The sequence below is a fragment of the Rhinolophus sinicus genome, chromosome 16, assembly GCF_057876585.1.
Source record: "Rhinolophus sinicus isolate RSI-liver-muscle chromosome 16, RSI-T2T, whole genome shotgun sequence".
Taxonomy (NCBI): Eukaryota; Metazoa; Chordata; class Mammalia; order Chiroptera; family Rhinolophidae; genus Rhinolophus; species Rhinolophus sinicus.
This window is the reverse complement of record NC_142516.1, coordinates 7,146,939-7,165,468: the sequence shown is the minus strand read 5'-3', so window position 1 is coordinate 7,165,468 and position 18,530 is coordinate 7,146,939. Positions and strand designations below refer to the sequence as shown.

General features: G+C 54.5%; 3 protein-coding genes and 1 long non-coding RNA gene across 10 annotated transcripts in view; 2 read left to right on the top strand and 2 right to left on the bottom strand.

Moving 5' to 3' along the window:
• The first annotated feature begins 8 nt into the window (after positions 1–8).
• Positions 9–12,527, top strand: TTC16 (tetratricopeptide repeat domain 16). The gene is made up of 14 exons (XM_074331060.2): positions 9–116; positions 880–1,052; positions 1,353–1,443; positions 1,618–1,761; positions 2,854–2,954; positions 3,054–3,183; positions 5,105–5,319; positions 5,924–6,168; positions 6,436–6,577; positions 8,242–8,407; positions 8,950–9,092; positions 9,251–9,416; positions 10,772–10,856; positions 11,854–12,527. The coding sequence occupies exons 1-14, from the start codon at positions 99–101 to the stop codon at positions 12,321–12,323; spliced, it is 2,289 nt and encodes a 762-aa protein (XP_074187161.2). The 5' UTR covers positions 9–98; the 3' UTR covers positions 12,324–12,527.
• On the bottom strand, positions 12,459–16,293 carry TOR2A (torsin family 2 member A). Of its 2 annotated transcripts, none has more exons than XM_019728635.3 (5): positions 16,078–16,293; positions 15,230–15,495; positions 14,283–14,458; positions 13,481–13,608; positions 12,459–13,252 (listed from the first exon to the last, which is right to left on the bottom strand). In XM_019728635.3, the coding sequence occupies exons 1-5, from the start codon at positions 16,229–16,231 to the stop codon at positions 13,008–13,010; spliced, it is 969 nt and encodes a 322-aa protein (XP_019584194.3). In that variant the 5' UTR covers positions 16,232–16,293; the 3' UTR covers positions 12,459–13,007. The 2 variants fall into 2 exon arrangements, with proteins under 2 accessions (XP_019584194.3, XP_019584196.3); XM_019728637.3 differs by lacking the exon at positions 16,078–16,293 and adding an exon at positions 15,579–16,047.
• On the top strand, positions 16,097–17,916 carry LOC141571191 (uncharacterized). The gene is made up of 3 exons (XR_012495957.2): positions 16,097–16,235; positions 16,366–16,464; positions 17,786–17,916. It is a non-coding gene; the product is annotated as an uncharacterized LOC141571191 (long non-coding RNA).
• The window catches only part of SH2D3C (SH2 domain containing 3C), a 33,965-nt gene continuing 33,142 nt past the window's right edge, over positions 17,708–18,530 (bottom strand). For all 6 annotated transcript variants that reach the window (XM_019728642.3, XM_019728641.3, XM_019728643.3 and 3 more), the window contains one exon: positions 17,708–18,313. In XM_019728642.3, coding sequence (XP_019584201.2) covers positions 18,138–18,313 — 176 coding nt within the window. In that variant the 3' untranslated portion in view covers positions 17,708–18,137. The remainder of the gene's footprint in view (positions 18,314–18,530) is intronic.

Below are 18,530 nucleotides of genomic sequence, written 5' to 3'. Positions count from 1 at the left end.
GAGCCTGTAGACGTCGTGGAGATGGTGCCTAGCAACGTCAAGGTTTAGGGCTGTGAGGCAGCCAACTCAGGTCTGGAGGTCCTCCTGGAAGGGGCCTCATGACAGACTCCAGAGAGGTGCGGGAGAAGGCGAAAGCATAGGCAGAGCGCCGGGGGAGAAGAGACTCAGGCTGAGTTTGCAGGAAAGGTTTTAAGTACCTCAGAGACAGGATCAGTTGTACAATTCAGAAAAGTCCCAGGCCGCTGTACGGAGAACAGAGGGCTTGGGATGTGTGGCCGGTGGGGAGGTCAGAGGGATGGCCGGAGTCGGTGTTCTGACAGAGACAGCATTGGGCCAGACAAGAGGGTGAGAGAAGAGGAGGGATCTAAGAGACCTTTAGGAAGTGAGACAGAGGACTTGAGGACTGATGGGGCACAGGTCTCTGGCTGGCAGAGAAGGTGGGCTCGCCGAGGTGGGAAAGCTGGGGCAGAAGTCAGGTGAGGTGCTCAGTTTGGCCTGCTGGGCGTGAGGGTCCCACAGGATGTGCTAGGGCCTGGCCTGCAGCTTGGGGGAGAACCTGAGTTGGAGACATTAGAGTTTTGGGTGTCAGGAGCTGGAGGTTGGAGCTGAGAAGGACCAGGAGAAGAGCAGAGGGCAGTGTGAGCATGAGAAACTTGACCCCTGACCTTGACCATATGAGAGGAAGAAACGCAGAACTGGAGACAGAGAGAAGTGGTCACATCCCTAACGGGAATGGGGCTGGGAATGCCATCAGACCCTAGATTGTGCCTCCTACCAGGCCTCATTTCCACTCCTCCTGTAAAATACCTGAAGAGAGTGTGTAAGTGGAGTGGGGGTCATCTCTGAGGTCTGCTCCAGCTTGCTGTCCCTTGGTTCTAGGATGGTCTGGGGCTTGACCAGGATCCCTCACAGCACATTCCAAAGCCATGGGTGTTTCCAGTCCCAAAAGAGACCGTTCAGCGCATCTTTGGGACCAGCCAGGTGTTCCAGAGCTTTGGTGATATAAGACCAACGACCACTGGGTTAACAGTGCCCCTCAAAGTCAGGGAGTAGTGAGTGACTACCTTGCCCCAGGGTTTTAGGTTCCTCCCTTGCACAGCCATCAACATGCTGTGCAGCCTTGGGCCAGTTACTCTACCTCCCTGGGCTTCAGTGAACTCAACCGTGTAATAGGTCTCTTCCATCTCAGTGGATAAAAGGCTGCTGGCCTGGATGAGCTCCAAGAATGCCAGCCTCCTCTCCCTGGATCTCTGTCTACCCCTCCTGTTTTTCTATCCAAGTGCCCCAGCCATATGCCCTGGGCAGGTCAAAGTCAGGGTCAGCCCCTCTGCCTGTGCCCCTTGCCCCCACAGCTACCACCGAGGCCACCAGTGCTTGGAGAAAGAAGACTGGGAGTCGGCCGTGCTGTTCTTCTCCCGTGCCCTCCACCTGGACTCCCAGCTGGTGAGGGGAAGGGTTTGGACGGGCATGGGCAGTCTCTGGCACACACTTCCCTTCACTGTCACACCTGCCAGGACTCTTCTCTCAGGACCACTCAGTTCCCTGATGGTAACTGAGAGTCAAACCTCAGGGTGAACTGTGGGGAGTGGACAGCAGCCTGGGTCCCCTCTCCCTCAGGAAGACATCTATGCCCGAAGAGCCGAAGCCTACATCCAGCTCTGCGACTTCTCCTCAGCCACCCAGAACCTGCGAAGGGCCTACTTCTTCCAGCCAGAGAACACCAGCTACCTGGAACGGCTCACATTGGTGCTTTACCTGCAGGTGCCTGGAGCTGCCCTAGGCCCACGCGAGGCACCCACCTCACACCCAGGCCTTCTGGCTCTCCCTCCAGCTATGGGGGCTTTACTTGCTCCCAAGACTAGTTCTGACTCCCTGGGGACCTCCTTGTTCCTGTGTCTGTCACCCCACCTGCTGCCTGTCTCATGACCTCTCCCACCTCTGGAGTTGGTTTTTAGCACCAGGGCTGGGTACAAGTTTGCAACATTGTCCAATAGAACTTTCTGCAATAATGACAATCTACTTGACACTGTCTGATCTGGTTGCCATTAGCCACATGGTATTGTGAGCCCTTGAAATGTGGCAAGTATGACTAAGGAACTAATTTTTAAATTGCATTTCATTTTAATGAATTTAAATTTGTATAGCCACATGAAGCTGGTGGCTGTTGCCCCGGACAGCACAGACCTAGAATCTAGAGGCTCTAAGCACTAAAAAGGTAATAGTATCCCCCATTTGCAATTCAAAATAAAAACTATTAAACCATAAAATACCAACAAAGTCCTCATTTTTTTCCATTTTGACAACTTTAATATCTTTAATGTCAATAATTATTCAATTCTTGAAAAGAAACATTTCAGGGCACCCAAACCATATGCTTAATCTGTTGGGGTCCTGAGTCCCATACTGGCACTTCCTGTGTGACCTTGGGGAAGTTACTTCACTTCTCTCAGCCTCAGTTCTTTCACCTAAAAGGGGGATGCTAGTTATCACCAGTGAACTAACAACTTCAGGTCCTTAACACAGGGCCTGGCACCTGGAGCCCTGATCCAGGCTGGAGCCTGTTACTATTAGCTCTGCTGTTCTTGTCTACCTGCCAGATTTTCTGTTTCTCTTTGTTCCTGTGTCTCTGTATTGTTGTCTGATTCTTAACTGTATGTTTCTCACTTTCTCATGCTCGCTCTCCCCAGCTCTGTATTTCTCCCCATCTCTGTGTCTTAAAGTTTCTCCAGATTTAAAGGTCTCTGTCGCTGTCTCTTGTCTCTCTCCACTGCCACCCCAATGTCGCCCACCCCCTCTCATGAGTGCTGCCAGGCCAGGGATGCAAGCAGAAGTGACTGCCCCTTGTGTCCCCAGGGCCAGTGCCTGTTTGAGCAATGTGCCTTTCTGGACGCCCTGAGTATCTTCTCGCAAGCCTCTGAGCTCCAGCCCGAGAAACCCCAATTCCGTTACCGATGGTGAGTGCCCCATCTGCATCCTTGCCGGCCTTGTTTTCTAGCAGCCCCTTCCTGGCCCTGTCACCTGGCCGACAGAGCACCTTTGCCCTCTGCCCTCAGCATGGCCTGTCTCCTGGCCCTCCAACGGTATCATGACTGCCTCTCACTCGTCTCCAAGGAGGTGAAGCATGGCACGACCAACGCTGATATCTACATCCTCCGGGCCAGGCTCTATAACTTCTTCCAGAAGGTAGAACAGGGAGGATGAGGCAGCGGGTAGCCCTCCCCCCAAGCCTGGTTGCCCCCAGCATGCCCCAAGATTACAGGAGGCAACTAGACCATCAGCCAGCTCAGAAGCCACATCGTCACAGTGTGGTGGGGGCATTGTCCTCTATGGACAGAGGCCTGACCACTCAGTGGCCCAGTCAGGTATTTGCTCCATTGTCACTCAGCCCTGGCTCTGTGCCAGGCCTGCGCTGGCTGCTGGAAACCACAAGATGAAAGACCTATGCCATGGCTACCCTCACAGAACTCACAGCCCAGGGGAGACATCCCTAAGCAGATAATAACGTGAAGAATTATTTCCTGAGTATATGTAGCACCACCTGAGATCCATTAGATAAGGTGGCCCCTCCTGCTGCCTTCCTTTGTGTCCTTATTTGCCTCAGAGGACATTTACTGAGAACACCCCAGCTGGTACACCCTCTGGGCTGAGCATGGGGACAGATAGTCGGGGACTAGCTTAGGGGCAGAGAGACTTGAGGTCACAAAGGAGGAGGGGACTGCAGGCATGGGAGGGCATTGGACAGGGCTTTGAACCCAAGACGACCCTGACTTTTTCCTGGGGACATCAGGAGCCTCAAAAGGGTGCTCTCCAGGGCAGTGGGCTTCAGAAAGATCCTTCTGGCTTCCAGGGGGAGTGTGGGCTAGAGGGTGCAAGTCTGGAGGCGGGGAGCCTGGAGAGGAGGCTAGGTGCCATCCAGCCGAAGAGGAGGGAGCCGGGGGGAGGATGAACCAGGGGGGCGCGCCACAGTCCTTGGAAGGGATCACAGATTCACGTTCCGACTTGGCCTGGTGCCTGGGAACTGGGACACTCGGGGGGAAGGAACAGGGTGTGGGTGAGATTGGGTGGGGGTTCCCCTCAGCTCACCGGGTGGAGCATCCTAGGGGTGAATAGACACATGAACCTCCCTATGCTGAGGGTTGGGCTTCTGTGTCCAACAGTGAGTCAGTGGGAGAGCCTCCTTCAAAGGTATGGGACTAGTCATTACTGATAATTATTGTTGACTGTCGGGGTTTTAGCTGTGTTCCTGCCACTTCAGCCACTGCAATGCACATGCTAAGTAAGCACTTTTTCACATTTACCTTAAAAGCTCACAATAACCCTTAGAGTGGATACAACCTGTAGTCTTCTTTTCACAGATAAGGATATAGGCCCAGAGGGTCTGGGTTACTTGCTCAAGGACACACAGCCAGTTCTCAGTGGTGCTACCCTTGAACCCAGGTCCACCTACTCCAAAGCCCTGCCCCTAGCCACTGCGGTCTTCCCCCTCCCGACTTCCACTCACACCTGGTGTCCACAGTTTGCTCTGCTCCCTTCCAGCCAATTATCCTATGGGACACAGGGTGCATGCTAAAACTGTTTGCTGACTGACTAACAAACCTGCTCACCCAGTGGAAGGTATTTGCCTGGGGATGTTTTCCTCTCATGCCCAGGCCTGAATCTGTTCTTGGTCAGAGTTATCTTGGGCTTAAAGGTCAAGGGAGTGGGGGAGGGTGTGCTGAGAAGGTTAGGGAAGACACAACAGTCACAGTCGGGAGGCCACACCCTCCCCCACACCTCGCGTGACCATCACAGAAGTCCTCCAAGGAGGCAGTATCTGTGACCCCATTCCATGGCAGAAACCACCAAGGCTGACCTGGCTCACCTGAGGTCACACCTGGAAAAGGCCCAGAAGGGATGGAGCCTGGGATGGGATTTCCCACAATGTTCCCTGCCTCCTTCAAGAGGCAGGAAGGGCGGAACAGCAAAATGGCACAAAGGATGGGTGGCATGGTGCCAGCCTGCCCCCAGAAAGGCCCCTACAGGCCTGAAGGTCTGCCGCCCCCCACTGGACAGAGTAGGGCTCAGCTTGGCCTGCACCCCTGATGTCACCCCTGGCCCCCTGCAGCCCAAACTCTGCTATCAAGACCTGCACAGCGCCTTGCTATTGGATCCCAGGCACCCACAGGCGAAGGTGCTGCTCAAGATGATGGTGGACCAGGCCCAGAAATCATGCCAAGATGCCAGGATCCTAGCCGTGCAGGGCAAGCTGCAGCATGCACTGCAGTGTATCAACTGTGCCATCGAAAACAACCCTCTGGACCCCAGCTTCTTCCTCTTCCGGTACTGGGTGCAGCGGTGCCAGTCTTGGGTCCCCTGTGTGGTCTCAGGAGAGCCCTTGAACCTCCTTAGGCCTCAGTTTCCCCATCTAGCCTCTAATAATCTGTTCCTATTCTCCACTGGGGTCGAGGCATCATGGGAGGTGGTCTTTGCTACTGCCCGTGAAGGAATCCTGGAGCCCCAGGCCTGCTGGGCAGTTCATGGTGGGAGTATCAGCCCAGCTCAGTGGACAAGGCTTGGGGGTGAATCTGGCCCTGCCAAGGACTGACAGCGTGATTCAGGGCCATTTAATTTCCTTGGGCCTGGGTTTTCCCATATAAACAGTGGGAGTGAACCGTCTGTCCTGGTACAAAAAGGCCTTAGCATAGAGGCTGGCATGCACCTGGCTCCCAAAAAGAAGGGAAGCTGGTTTTGAGAAAAGAATTACCAGTGACTAGCAGGTTATCCGAGGTAGCAATCCAGGCCCCACCGGCCTTACCCAGTGTGTGATGTGGGGGCCCCACCACCAGCCCCACGGGTCGGAAGGCTCAGCGCCGGCGGCGGCTCGCCCAGCCACCCCGTCAGTGGTCAGGGGCAGTGCTTTGGCCCTCGTGTCCCTCCCCCATAGGGGCACCATGTACCGACGGCTCCGGGAGTTTGATGCCGCCGTGGAGGACATCCTGAAAGCGCTGGACATGCTGCCCGAGCAGCAGGAGGAGCTGGTACAGCAGGCGCAGCGCCAGCTGCTGCTGACCTACAACGACTTCGCCGTGCACTGCTACCTGCAGGGCGCCTACCAGGAGAGCGTGCTGCTGCTCAACAAGGCGCTCAGGGACGAGCAGCGGGAGAAAGGCCTGTACATCAACCGCGGCGGTGAGTGGGGCCGCAGCCCCGCGCCTCCCTAAGGCCTGAGCTGCGCGCTTGCGGCCCCTGAAGGAGGGAGGAAGGAAGAAGGGAAGGAGGAAACATTTAAGAGTCTCTGTCCCACCGACACACGGGGAAGCATTGCCTTCGACAAACTGCCTACAATCTAAGGAATGCTCAGAAATCAGCTGGGAGGCAAAAGGTGCGCAGAAGCTCGGGGGGTGGAGCAGACTGGGCCTCCACCTCTCAGCCCCCATCTCCGTCCCTGGGCCCCAGATTGCTTCTTCCAGCTGGGCAACCTGACCTTTGCTGAGGCGGACTACCGGCAGGCTCTGGAGCTGAGCCCGCAGGACGAGGGCGCCAACCTGCGCATGGGCCTGCTGCAGGAGAAGATGGGGTTTTGCGAGCAGAAGAGCAGGTGCGCGGACGGGGAGAGGGGCGGGGCCGGGGCGGGGCGGGGCGGGGGCGGGGCCTGGGCGGGGCGGGGCGGGGGCGGGGGCGGGGCGGGGCGGGGCGGGGCGGGGCCGGGGGCGGGGCCCGACCTGGCCGGAAGCCGTCTGCTGGGAACCCTGGGTCAAGATGCCTGAGCAGTTATGTTTCCTAAATACAGATTTTATTTTCTAAGTTTTCGCTAAAATGGCTTTACATTTTTCCTGAATATTGTGGTAATTGTGCTTTTTATTTTTAAAAAACTTAAGTGTTCAGTAATTTATAACTCAATATGAAAGTTCCTTCTAATATCTACCTCCCAACGCCTCCCCCGCCCCGTAAGTTTGGTAAAGGTTGTTTCCTACGCATATATTAACAATTATTATCATTTTATAAAAGTGAGATCACTGTGTTTTGACTTGCTTTTTCACTTCCCGTGGCATTACATATGGACTGCCTCATTCTCTATTTACTGTTTGCATGGTATTCCATTCTATGCAGGTACCACAGTAAATTTCTTTAGACAGTCCTCTATGCTGAATATTTGGACTATTTTCAGTTTTTATTATAAATAATGCAGTTATGAGCACCCAGGACATACGTTTTCATGCACTCATACTACTAGTAACTATGGTTAGATTGCTGGAAGTTAAATTGTTGGTTTAAAGAGTGTGAATAGTTAACATTTTAAAAGGTAATATCCAAATGCTCTCCAAAAACAGTGAACCAATTATAAACTTCTCCCAGGAAAAAGGTCTTGGTTTCCCAAGCCTCCCTAGTGGAGGTTATGAAGACTATTTTTCAACTCTGTTCATCTAGTAGGAAAACAATGCTCTCTCACAGTTGACTTTGCATGTTTAAATTGCTACCGTGTTTCCCTGAAAATAAGACCTAGCCAGACCATCAGCTCTAATGTGTCTTTTGGAGCAAAAATTAATATAAGACCCGGTCTTATATTATTTAAGACCCTGTCTTATATAAGAACCGGTATTTATTATATTATATTATATTACATTATATTATGCCGGGTCTTATATTAACATAAAACTGGGTCTTATATGAATTTTTGCTCCAAAAGACGCATTAGAGATGATGGTCTGGCGAGGTCTTATTTTTGGGGAAACACGGTAGTGCAGTACAGCACCTCTTGTGTGTTTGTTGGCCATTATGGCCTGCCCAAATCTTTTGCCCATTTTGCTATTAAGTTGCTCATTTAAAAAAAAAAATTTTTTTTGGTTTTAAGAGTTCTTTGTAGGCTAGGAGAATTGACTTATCATCTGTCTTATGTAGCAAAATATCTCTCTCCTATTTATTGCTTTCCTTTGTGGTATTTTTGCCACTGATTACAGGATTTATTCACAGTCAAATTATTTTTTTCATTTTTAGCTGCTGGATGTACGACAGTCTCAGAAAGGCCTTCTCTAATCCAAGATCATAAAAATGTCCACTTATGTTGGGCTTTTATATTAGCATTTGAGTGTTGGGGCCATTAAGAGCATAGCTGGGAGAAGGAGAGCAGAGGGGCATGATGGCGGGGAGCAGAGATCATCCTGGTTTTCCCCAAACTCCCCCTGTGGGCCTGAAGCTGCCATGGCCCCTCCCCCCAGGTGGCCTAGCTCATAGCAACAGCCTGTGGCCTGCTGTGTCTTGTAGGCAGTTCCAGAATGCAGAAAGCCACTTCTCAACGGCCATCCAGCACAATCCCCAGAGTGCCCAGTACTACGTGCACCGTGCCAGGTGCCGGCAGCTCATGCAGAACATTTTTGGGGCCCGTCAGGACATCGCCACTGCCCTGCTCCTCAACCCTAAGCAACCGAAGGTGGGTTCCTACTGGGCCAGGAAGGCAGGCTCCAGAGTCAGTACACCTGGCCACCTCAAGATACTCCCTGTCCCTAAAAGAAATTTGGTTTCCTAGCAAATAATAAGAGCTGCTCATGCTGGAGCATTTACTATGAGCCAGGTACTGTCCTAACCACTTCAGCTTACATCACTCTGTCTAACCATCTTCAGCACCCTACGAGACAGGTAACATTATTATAACCCCCCAACTTACAGACAAAGGGGGTAAGACTCAGAGAAGCCAGTTCCTTTGCCCCAGGTCACACAGCGTAGAGGTCAGACCTTCATCTTTCTGGCTCCAGAACCCATGGCTAGACTCACCATCAGTGCTCCCTCTCTGAATAGTTCCTCTCTCGTGGTCTCCTGATAGTTCTGGGGCAAAAGCGTCCAGTCCTTTCAAAACAATTTGTAAACCCTTCCCTTTTCAGCCCTATGACGGGACTCTGTAAGGGCAGGGCAGACCATACCACCTGCCCTCTGTCCTGGCTCACACCTGGCTCTGGTCACCCCCTTTCCTGGCAGTTGCTCCCACTGATAACCAACCTCTTCCCGGGCATGTCGGTGGAGGAGGTGCTTAGCAGCCAGATGGCCTGCCTGGCCAGGTTGCAGCTGAGTCGGGTCGTGGACGCTGGCCTGCACGAGAGCATCCCTAGAGGCATTGTGGGGTAAGCTCCTCGAGCAAGGGCGGCAGGGCCAGAGGGCTAATGGCTGGGGCTCATGGCTCCTCTGGCCCCCGCTGCCTCCTCGGGCCACTGTCCAGTCTTGGGGACGGTGGGATGAGTCAGGGAGACCTACCCCGTGCTCTGGGGCCATGGCTTGCCAGGCAGCTTAGGAAACGGGAACTAGAGCGCCAGAAGGCCCAGGCCCTGCAGCATTCCTGGAAGCTGGGACAGCCTTTGCCTGAGACCTCAGAGAAGCCGGACACCACTCCCCAGACCCTGCAGGCAGAGGCAGCACGCCCAGAGGAGGCCCAGGGCCCTGAGGAGGAGGTGAGTGGGCCACATGCTGGGGCCTGGGGCCCTTGAGGTCCAGGTGGAATGTACCCTGAGCCAGGGTCTTCCAGGCCTGGCTCTGCCAGCTCTCAGCTGTGTGACTTGGGCTGGGGCCATCTTGCTATGACATGGGGATGGTACCAGTAAGGGACACATGAGGATGTGGCCCCTCAGAGAGGCCTTCCCAAACCTTGCCCACACTAACCTTCATAAATGCTGCTGTGTGCACTGGCCACTTGTGCTAGAATTTTCTTAATTCTTAAATTCATTTCTGAGAACTTTTTATTGCATGCAACATACAGAAAAGGACATAAATGAGCTGTTTGATAAATTTTCACAAGCTGAATACACCCATGACACCATTACCCAGACCCTGAGAGAACACACTCCCAGCTCCCCAGAAGCCCCTGGCTCCCCCTTTCTAGGCCCCTTGCTCAGCCCAGCCCAGCCCACCAGGCTGTTCTGATTGCTAACACTGCAAAGAAACGTGCCTATTGTTCAGGGGACAGATCGGTGTGCCCTCTTGTCTCTCCTCCTTTTATCTCCATCCTGTGACTGTCCTACAGTTTGTTTAGCCACTCTACTGCTGATGGACGACATGTAAATTTGTATTCAAAGGAAACTTTCCACAATTCAAGAAAATGGGATACCAGCATCCTTGGCTGTAAATGGAAAAGGCTAGCTGGACATTTTTCTAGTTCACATTAGAATACAAAAGTACAAAATGTCAGGATCCCCTGAAGTCACTGGGAGCTGGCTCCTGTGATACCCATCCCCACGTTCCCACCTCCTTCCCCAAGTTCCCCACTGCCCGCAGGTGCGAATGGGCCAGAGGAGACTAGGAGCCTGTCTGTGGAGTCCGCAGACCTGGATTCAAGCTCAGCTGCTCTCCTTAGCTGAGTGCCCTGGGCAAGCCGCTGAGGCACTCAGAGCCTGGGTTTCGTGGCCCATGGAATGGTAATAGCAGTTCTCTCCCAGATGAAATGGGATAAGGCGTGGAAGGCATGGAAAGCTCCTGCCTTCCTCGCTAGCCATTCCCTAGGGTACAGTACTTCATGGTTTACACAAGCCCGTCCCACACTTGACTAATTTCGATTTTGCAGATGGGGAAAAGGAGGCCCATGCAGCCTCTGGAATACTGCCTTTCTCACAGCAGCACGCCTGTCTAGGCTGGCCACCCCCTCCTGTCCAGTCTTTGCCTCTCCATGTCCCCACGCAGCCCTAATCCTTGAGAAGCTCTTAAGTCGGGGGAACAGCCACTGCAGGTCCCAAGGCCTGCTGGCCTTCCAGAACTACAGCCCCGGGCCCAGGGCTTTCTGCAGCCTGACTGCCCAGCCTGTCTCCTGTCCTAGGAGAAGCCAGAGCCCGCTCCTAGCAAGGTGAGGTCCCTGACCAGCAGCTACCTCGACCAGACCTCTTCCAGCTCCTTCTTGGGCTGTAAGTCCCCAGTGTTCCTGCCAGGCTTGAGTGAGCCAAAGCAGCAGAGTGGGCAAAGGGCAGGGCTCCGAGCCTCCCTGGCCTGGGTGTGGATGTGGCTTCTGCTGCTTAGAGCTGGGTGACTCTAAAGTGGGAGTATAACCCCAGCTTTGCAGGAGGCGTGCTGAGCTCTCAGTGGGGTGATGCCCAGCGCAGGGCCTGGGACGCCCGCTCTCACTGCAAGGCACTTCCCAGTTGCTGCCTGCTCCAGCCTCACTCCCTTCAGGCCCTTTTTTCTGTCTCCTTGGCCTCCCCCTGAAATAAGCCCACAAACCCTGTGCATGTCCAAGGGCCTTTTACCCCCAGTTCTGCTAGGCACCAGCATGGAAGGGACACAAGTGAAACACCCAGGAATACGGCTCCAAACAGTGTCCCAAAGGCAGGTGTGAGCAGTCCAGGGTAGGGCTGAAGAGTGGCAGCCAGCCCAGGGCAGGGCCTCTGCCACACACTGGTTACAGGCATGAATGGCCCAGTCCCTGCCCCAGGGAGCTCTTGGTCCTGAAGGTAAGAAGGCATGCAGGTAAACAGATAACCAGGACAGTGCAGACGTACATTGCAGGGCTGTGGGCGCATTTAGCCCCCTTTGGGGCGTCCGAGAGGGTTTCCAGGATGTGAAGGAAGAGTAGGGGTTAGTCATGTTTGGAGGGGTGCAGCAGGGGGCCCAGGGCCCTGCAGGCTGTTGGTTGTGTCTGGAATGCAGAGGGCAAGGGGCAGCCAGCAGAGTGGAGGCCACAGCTGGGCAAGTGGGACCCTCAGTATCTACCCCTAAAATATAACCCTGGCCCACCTACGAGGTTCGGGTTGCTGAGGAGGGCTGGGCTGGCGTGGTCTGGCATGCCTTCCCGTTGGCCACGCAAGGCCTCCGAGATATAGGCAAGAGTAAGGCCTAGAAGCCTCCTTTTCCGGGAGCTGCCCAGGCAAGGCAGCCTGATGGGTGCTCTTGGCACACCCTTCCCAGACAGGACCTGGCCAACCTCAGAGACAGAGACGTCCACTACCTGCCAGGAATATAGGAGCAGCTCGGCCTCCACTGTGGCATTCTCCGATTCCTCACTGCTGAAGACTCAATCGTCAGACTTAGGAAACAAGGAAGACCTAAGCCTGGGCCGGAGCCCCAGAAAAACCAAGGCTGCCCGGGACCAGAGCTGGAGGCCCACCAAAACTGAGGCCACCCAAGGCCCAAGGCAAAAGCCCAACAAGACCAAGGCCACCCAGGGCCCAAAGCAGAGGCTCAGAAAGGCCAAGCTTGCTCATGGCCAGAGCGGGGGACCCAGCAAGGCTGCTGCTATGCAGGGCCAGAGCTGGGGACTGATCCGAAGTTCCAGCAAGACCAAGACTTTCTCTGACCCAAGTTTGAGCCCCAGCAACACTGAGGCTCCCCAGAGCATAAGCCCAGGTTCCAGCAAGACGGAGGCCACCGAGGGCTGAGCCAGAACCCCAGCCCCAGCAGTTACACTGCTCTCTGAAGGGGCCACTGAGCCCCTCACTTCTTGCTGGGGATGGGAAATATACTAGCCTCACACACACTGGCACTCAGCAATTAGAAACCTCAGCCAACATTCATCTGGTCCCATGCCTAAGTTTATTGCATCTGTTCTCTTCTTTTACAAAATTAAAAACTTTAAAAACCAGGCCCAAGTGGCGGCTTGAGTCCCTCCATTCACGGAGACTGAGGAGTCTCATCTGGCTTTACAACGCTGGGAGGGACATAGGGTATGGACGGAGGGTTGAGGTATGGTGCCGGGGCAAGGAGCCAAGGGTAAAAAGACCAAAGAGGGAGGGAGCAGCCACGAGCCACAGTCCCTGAGTTATAATTCACATTTTCAGAAGGCTCAGGCTGGAGGGCGAGATCAAGGCTCATTGAGGTTCTGGGGTGACCAGCGGTTTCCCCTGAGGAAGGAAGCAAAGACCAAGATGCCATAAGACCAGTTCACAGGCCGGGGCCCGCCCTGGCCCTCTGCCCCATGGCCCAGCCAACACTCCTCCTCATCTTCAGTTTGTGTTCTGGGTCCCCCTCTCCAGGAGGTTGGGACCAGGATCCCTCTGGCAGAGGCGCCAGGGCTTTCCTGCACGGCCTGGCCAGGTAGAGGAGGGTAGATGCCCCCTGGACACTCAGAGGAAGAAGGCAATACGGGAAGCCACAGTCTTGCAGCCGTTGGAGGAAAAGAGCTGCTCGTCGTCCGGGAAGAAGGTGGTGCTGTCCAGCACGGCCTGGATGACCTCATCGCGGGGCTCCAGGCCCAGCTGCGCCAGCTCGTTGAGCACGCAGTGCCGCACATGGTGCCGCTGCAGCGGTAGGAACGGCACCAGGGCGTCCAGGAGATGCTCTTCCATGATGCCCGAGCGCCAGAAGCCATCTGTAGGAAGGGGCAGTGGACAGAGAGGCTGTGCTTCACAGAAGTGCCAGTGCAGATGCACTGCTGGTCGAAACCCCCTCAGCCACCTCCCGGGAGAAGGGCGCGGAGAGGTCGGAGGACAGCCAGGAGCACCAAAGCCTGGGCTGGGAAGCACCAATCAGCGGATCTGGGTGTGAAGCCCCAACCTGCTGAAACCTCCCCAGGGTGGGGCTCCTGAGCCAAACTCACGCTGTGGGTTGTCCAGCACAGCCCGGGAGATGACTGGTTCTAGCTCCTGTAGGCGGATCTCCTCGCGGTCCCGGTGGTTACGCCACGCCTCCAGTGCCACCTGGTTGATCTGCTCGCCACCAGTGTTGCTAAAACCATGTGGACCCGGGGCCAAGACTCAGTGGGGAGCAGGATTTGGCCCTCGCTTCCCACATGCCACGTACCATAACCTGAGCTAGGGGCACCGCTCAGTGCCAGCAGGAGCCAAACCTACTGACAACACTCCACGAGAACCCCTCCCCCACTCCAGAGCTTGTGTCCACAACCATGACCCCGGGAAATTCACAGGTAGGTGCCACGCACTTTACAGTTTACAAAACAATTTTGGGTCTATTAACTAACTTTCCCTCACCCAACCTCTAGGAGGATGGTGGGGCATTCCTATTGCTGTTCAGAAGAGGATATAGGAGCTCAGAGAGGTGAAGTAATTTGCCTGAGGAAACAGCGAGGACTCTTAGAGGTGGGATTAGAACCCTAGTCCTGTTTTCCCTAGGCCTATGTCCTCTTGGCCATAAAAGAGGGAAAACTCGACCCAGCAGGGCTTCTGCAAAGAAATGCTGAGGATCAGAAAGATTGAGCCCAGAATGGACACTGAGATTGTCAAAGGGGAAGTCAACCACCTTGAATGACAGTGTCACCAGTGAGACTGGGAGAGGATCTAGGAAAGCCCGAGTGGGCCCAGGGGGACCACAGGCAAAGACTAGATAGCTGAGATCTCTGACAAGTGTCTCCGCACTATGCCAACTGCACAGCTGGGCCTCACCTGATGAAGATGAAGATGGCTTTGCGATAATTGGTCCCATACACAACCCAGGAGGAGCCCAGGAAAGGACGCAGGACCTCCATCAGGCCTGGGGCCAGCTTGTCCATCTCATCAAAGAGGAAGAGGGAGCGGCCGCAAACAGTGAGATTCCCCTGGACCCAATTCTTAAGATCCTTCTGCAGGAGAGAGGCAGGAGTTTGAGGGGGACTGGAGACACTCTCCCAGCCCCAGACGTCTTCCCAAGGCAAGAACGCATCCCCTTCCCAGGAAGATATGGTCTCACAAAGAGCATCAATCCCTTAATGGGACTGATGGCAAAACTGGCCCTGAGCGGGGCAGACACTTATCCAAGCTCAAACAGCAAGTCAGCAGGAGAACAGGGACTCAAATCCAGGCCTGGCACCTGCCTGTTCAGGGCTCCTTCCCTGGCACCTACTGCTTTCTATAAAAGGGGAAAAGCTCCTTCCTGCTCCATGAACTTTCTCAGCAATGCTGACAGCTGAAACAGATCAGCATGGAAATACCTTGCAATCAGCAACAACAATAATAGTAGTAAGAGCTAATGTTTACTGAGTACTTACTCTGAGCCTCAAATGGGGGCCAAGTGCTCTACAGAGAGAAGATAATGCGGACTACCTGGCAAAGGTACGTGCTTAATAAATCATACCTGCAATTCTATCATCCCATGTCCCTCACAACAACCCTGGCAGGTGGGTACCATTACTGTCCCCCCACCCCAGAAATTAAAGCGAGAACTCTCTGCCAGGTAAAATGGCAAAATCTCAACCTCTGTTCAGGATGGGTTCTGAGGGCTGAGGCTCCAACTGGCTGTGTGGCCTGGAGCAAGTGAATCCCCCTCTCTGGGCTTCAGACTCACTCCCTAGGGTATGGCACTCACTCCCTAGGGTGATGCAGGCAAATGATGGTCCAGTATACAACCAGCCTACCTTGTAGCGCTCCATGTGGCTGGGGTGGGGAAAGTGGATGACAGGGGAAAAGTGGTGCACATGGGGGCTGCGAAGGCCACCCCGGAAGAGGTAGTGTGCCAGCAGGGAGCTGACATAGGACTTGCCAGTGCCTGTCCAGCCATGCAGGGAGAGGACCAGCGGCTTGGTGGGGGCCGGGTCCTGCACGAAAGTCTTCAGTGCCTTTACCACCAGCGCTCTGGCCAAGTGCTGGCCCGCTAGGTGCTGGGCCAGGTCACATTCCAGACCTAGGGCCACAAGAAAGACAGTGTCAGAGCTGAAGACACACCCCACCACGGAAGAGGTTCAAGGGGAAAGCGATGTCTGGAACCTGGTCTAGGGAGCCCTGCGGTCTGGGCGATTTTACAGGATGTCTGCGGAAATAGAGTGGGATCAGGTCTCCGGCTGCAGAAGTCGCCTTCAGGCCCTGAGGCCGGATTCAGCTCGGCAGCGCCCACACCAGGCCACCCTATGAACTGCGCTCAGCCCTAAGTGGGTGCGAGCGGTCCACAGGGTCTCCCCCAGGTCCCCCTGCACATCCTCAAGGCAGGCTCCTCCTTGACAGCTAGTCCACTGTGGAGGCCTAAACTTCCCCGCCAAGGCCCGGCTGTCAAAGGCCTCTTGTCCATCCTGGCAGAGCTCTGTCTGGATCCCAAACAGTCATCCTTAAACCCTCGCCCCCGGATCTCACTTCTGGCCCTGGCCGTATGGAAGTCTGAGGGGTTCTGCCCCTCAGTTCTACCCTCCAGGTCCAGCCCCGGCGCAAGGCCGGAGTCTGTGGGCTCCTAGGTCAGCTGACCCCTTCGCTCACGGCTCCCGCGACTCCTCACCCTGGAAGTCGGGCCGGAAGTCACATTCGCAGAAGGTGCCGAAGTTGCAGCGCAGTGAAGTTAGGTCCCAGGCGGCGGCCGCTGCCGAGACCAGCCCGAGCAGTCCGAGGAGGAGCGAGCGCCAGGGCCGGCAGCCACGCGTGGCAGCAGCCATCCGGGTAAGGCCCGAGCTGGGTCTGGGACTTCCAACCGCCTCTCCCAAGAACTACAGTTCCCGGCGTGCATCGCTCCGCGGCAGCCACCTCCCATTGCCTACAACTCCCGGCTCTCCTCTTGTCCCTTTCAAAGGCCCGCCCCGTCATCCCGCAGCAGGACCGGAAGGTGGCCTCCAGGGGGAGCCCGCGAACCGTCCATTCCGGGACAGCTGGCCGCGTTTCCATGGCCACGGTAACTAGGGGACCGTAATAGTAGCTCCGAAAGAATAATAAAAGATTATAACCTCAAGGGTGACGTAACAATTGTAGCAAAAACTTGTACGGCACCTTATACCATAAAAAGCGACTTTTTTATGCTCGTTTTTTCTTTAATAAGAGTGCTCACTAATAGGTTTTGGTGAGAACCTACTGTGTGCCATTAGTTTCAGGTGCCTTATATATCTTATGATACGATAACAATACCTGTCATACAGAGGAATGGTGATGTTCCAATGAGGTGTACGCACATAAAGTGTTTTGGCTCAAAGTAATAAATGATCATTGATAATCCATTATACATAAAACATGGTGGTCCATTACCTAGCAGCTACTATGTACTAAATGATTTAACAGCAATCCTAACAGATCAATTCTGTTACTGTCCCCGTTTTATTGAGGTGGAAATTGGGACCCAAGGGGTTAAGCCTCATATCCAAGGTTACCCAGCTACTAAACAATAGAACTGAACCCAGGTCTGGCTGCCACCAAAGATCTAATGCGCTATGTTACTCAGCCTCAGTGAAAGGATTCAGAAGGGAAAGGGCCCCAGACATTTCAAATTCAGGGAACGGGCTCCCCAGCCTCCAGCCTGATCTGGAACCGTGTTGATCCACCTTGCCTACCTCTCCCACCTACGGAATCAAGACAACTGCCTTTATGGCCCTTTTCAAAGATCCCCTACCCTCCCCTCCCCACATACATACATACACATGACTTCTGGGGCCATGCTTCAAAGCCTGAAAGTAAATTAATAGTTCCCACTACCGAAGAGAGAGAAATGGAAAGAACTCCAGGTCAGGGCACCCAGGTTCCAGCCTTCCTCATTCTGCTGCTGTCAGAGAAACTCCCTTCTCCAGTTTTCAGTTTTCCAGAGGGAGGTGGAATCTTAGATTTCAAAAGCCCTTCCACCCCAAACATCTGGGATCCTCGGTTGTGTTTGTGGAAACCTTAGCTGTGGCTTCCCGGGGCAGAGGATGGGGTAGGAGTGGGGCAGGCCAGTGTTTCTCCCTCTAGTTGGAATTGGCTGCTTACATCTCCCACTGGCTGTGAGCTCCTCCAGGACAGGGACTGGGTTTCCGTATTGGCTGTAACTCTGGCTCCTGGTACAATCTGGAATGTCCCAGGGGCTAAATAAGTATTTGTTGAATGAATTTTTCCACCTTTCACCTGAGAAAAGATGCTTCCTCCCCACAACCGAAACCCCTGAGAGCCAGAAGAAAGAGTCATAAAAGTTTATTATATGAAAGAAAGAGCATGGCTCTGTACATCTATTTACAGAACAGACTTATTTACAGCCAGATGGAGGCCTTGGTGTTGGTGGAGAGCAGATGCCTGAAGAAGAGCGAGGAGGCGTGAGGAGTCTCCCGTGGCTGGAACACAGTGCACCTCAGCAGGAAGGGAAGAAGCAGAAGCTGGAGGGAGGAACAGGGCTTCCAGTTCTTCCTGAAGGGAGACTTGGTGAGCATGTAGCAGGTGGGACGGAGCCCAGAGTCCGCACAGGACCCTGGAGGTGCAAGGGAGTTCCTGGCATTGAGCCCAGAACATTCTTGGGCTGATCACAGTGTCCCTGGGGTGCTCTGGGGAAAGGTCTCTGCCCCTCTGTGTCCGTTGCTGCCTGCAGCTGCAGAGGGGAAGGGTCCATGGGGGTCACAGCTCGCTGGAGCGGACAGCAGGCTCCAGTTTGTGGGACAGGGCGGTGAGAACCTTGTCGAACTTCTCATAGCGCCGGGCCTGGCTGCTGCTGGCGCCTTGGCTGCCCCAGAGGAGGCGCATCTGGAACTCCGTGCTGAACACTTCCAAGAGCTCGGGCTGGGCCTGAAACCCTGCAGGGCGGGGCACAGCGTTCACCATCCAGCTGGTGAGGCCGGGGCTCCTGCCGAGCCACCACTTCCCTCAGGCCCCACCCCAAGGGGTAACCTCCCCCCAGCTCTGGCAGGCATTTGACAAGGTTTGTTGATGGACATGACCACAGTTTCACACCTAGACTTTGCCCTACTATTCACAACATATCATTTTAAAATGACTAGAAGATTAAAATGT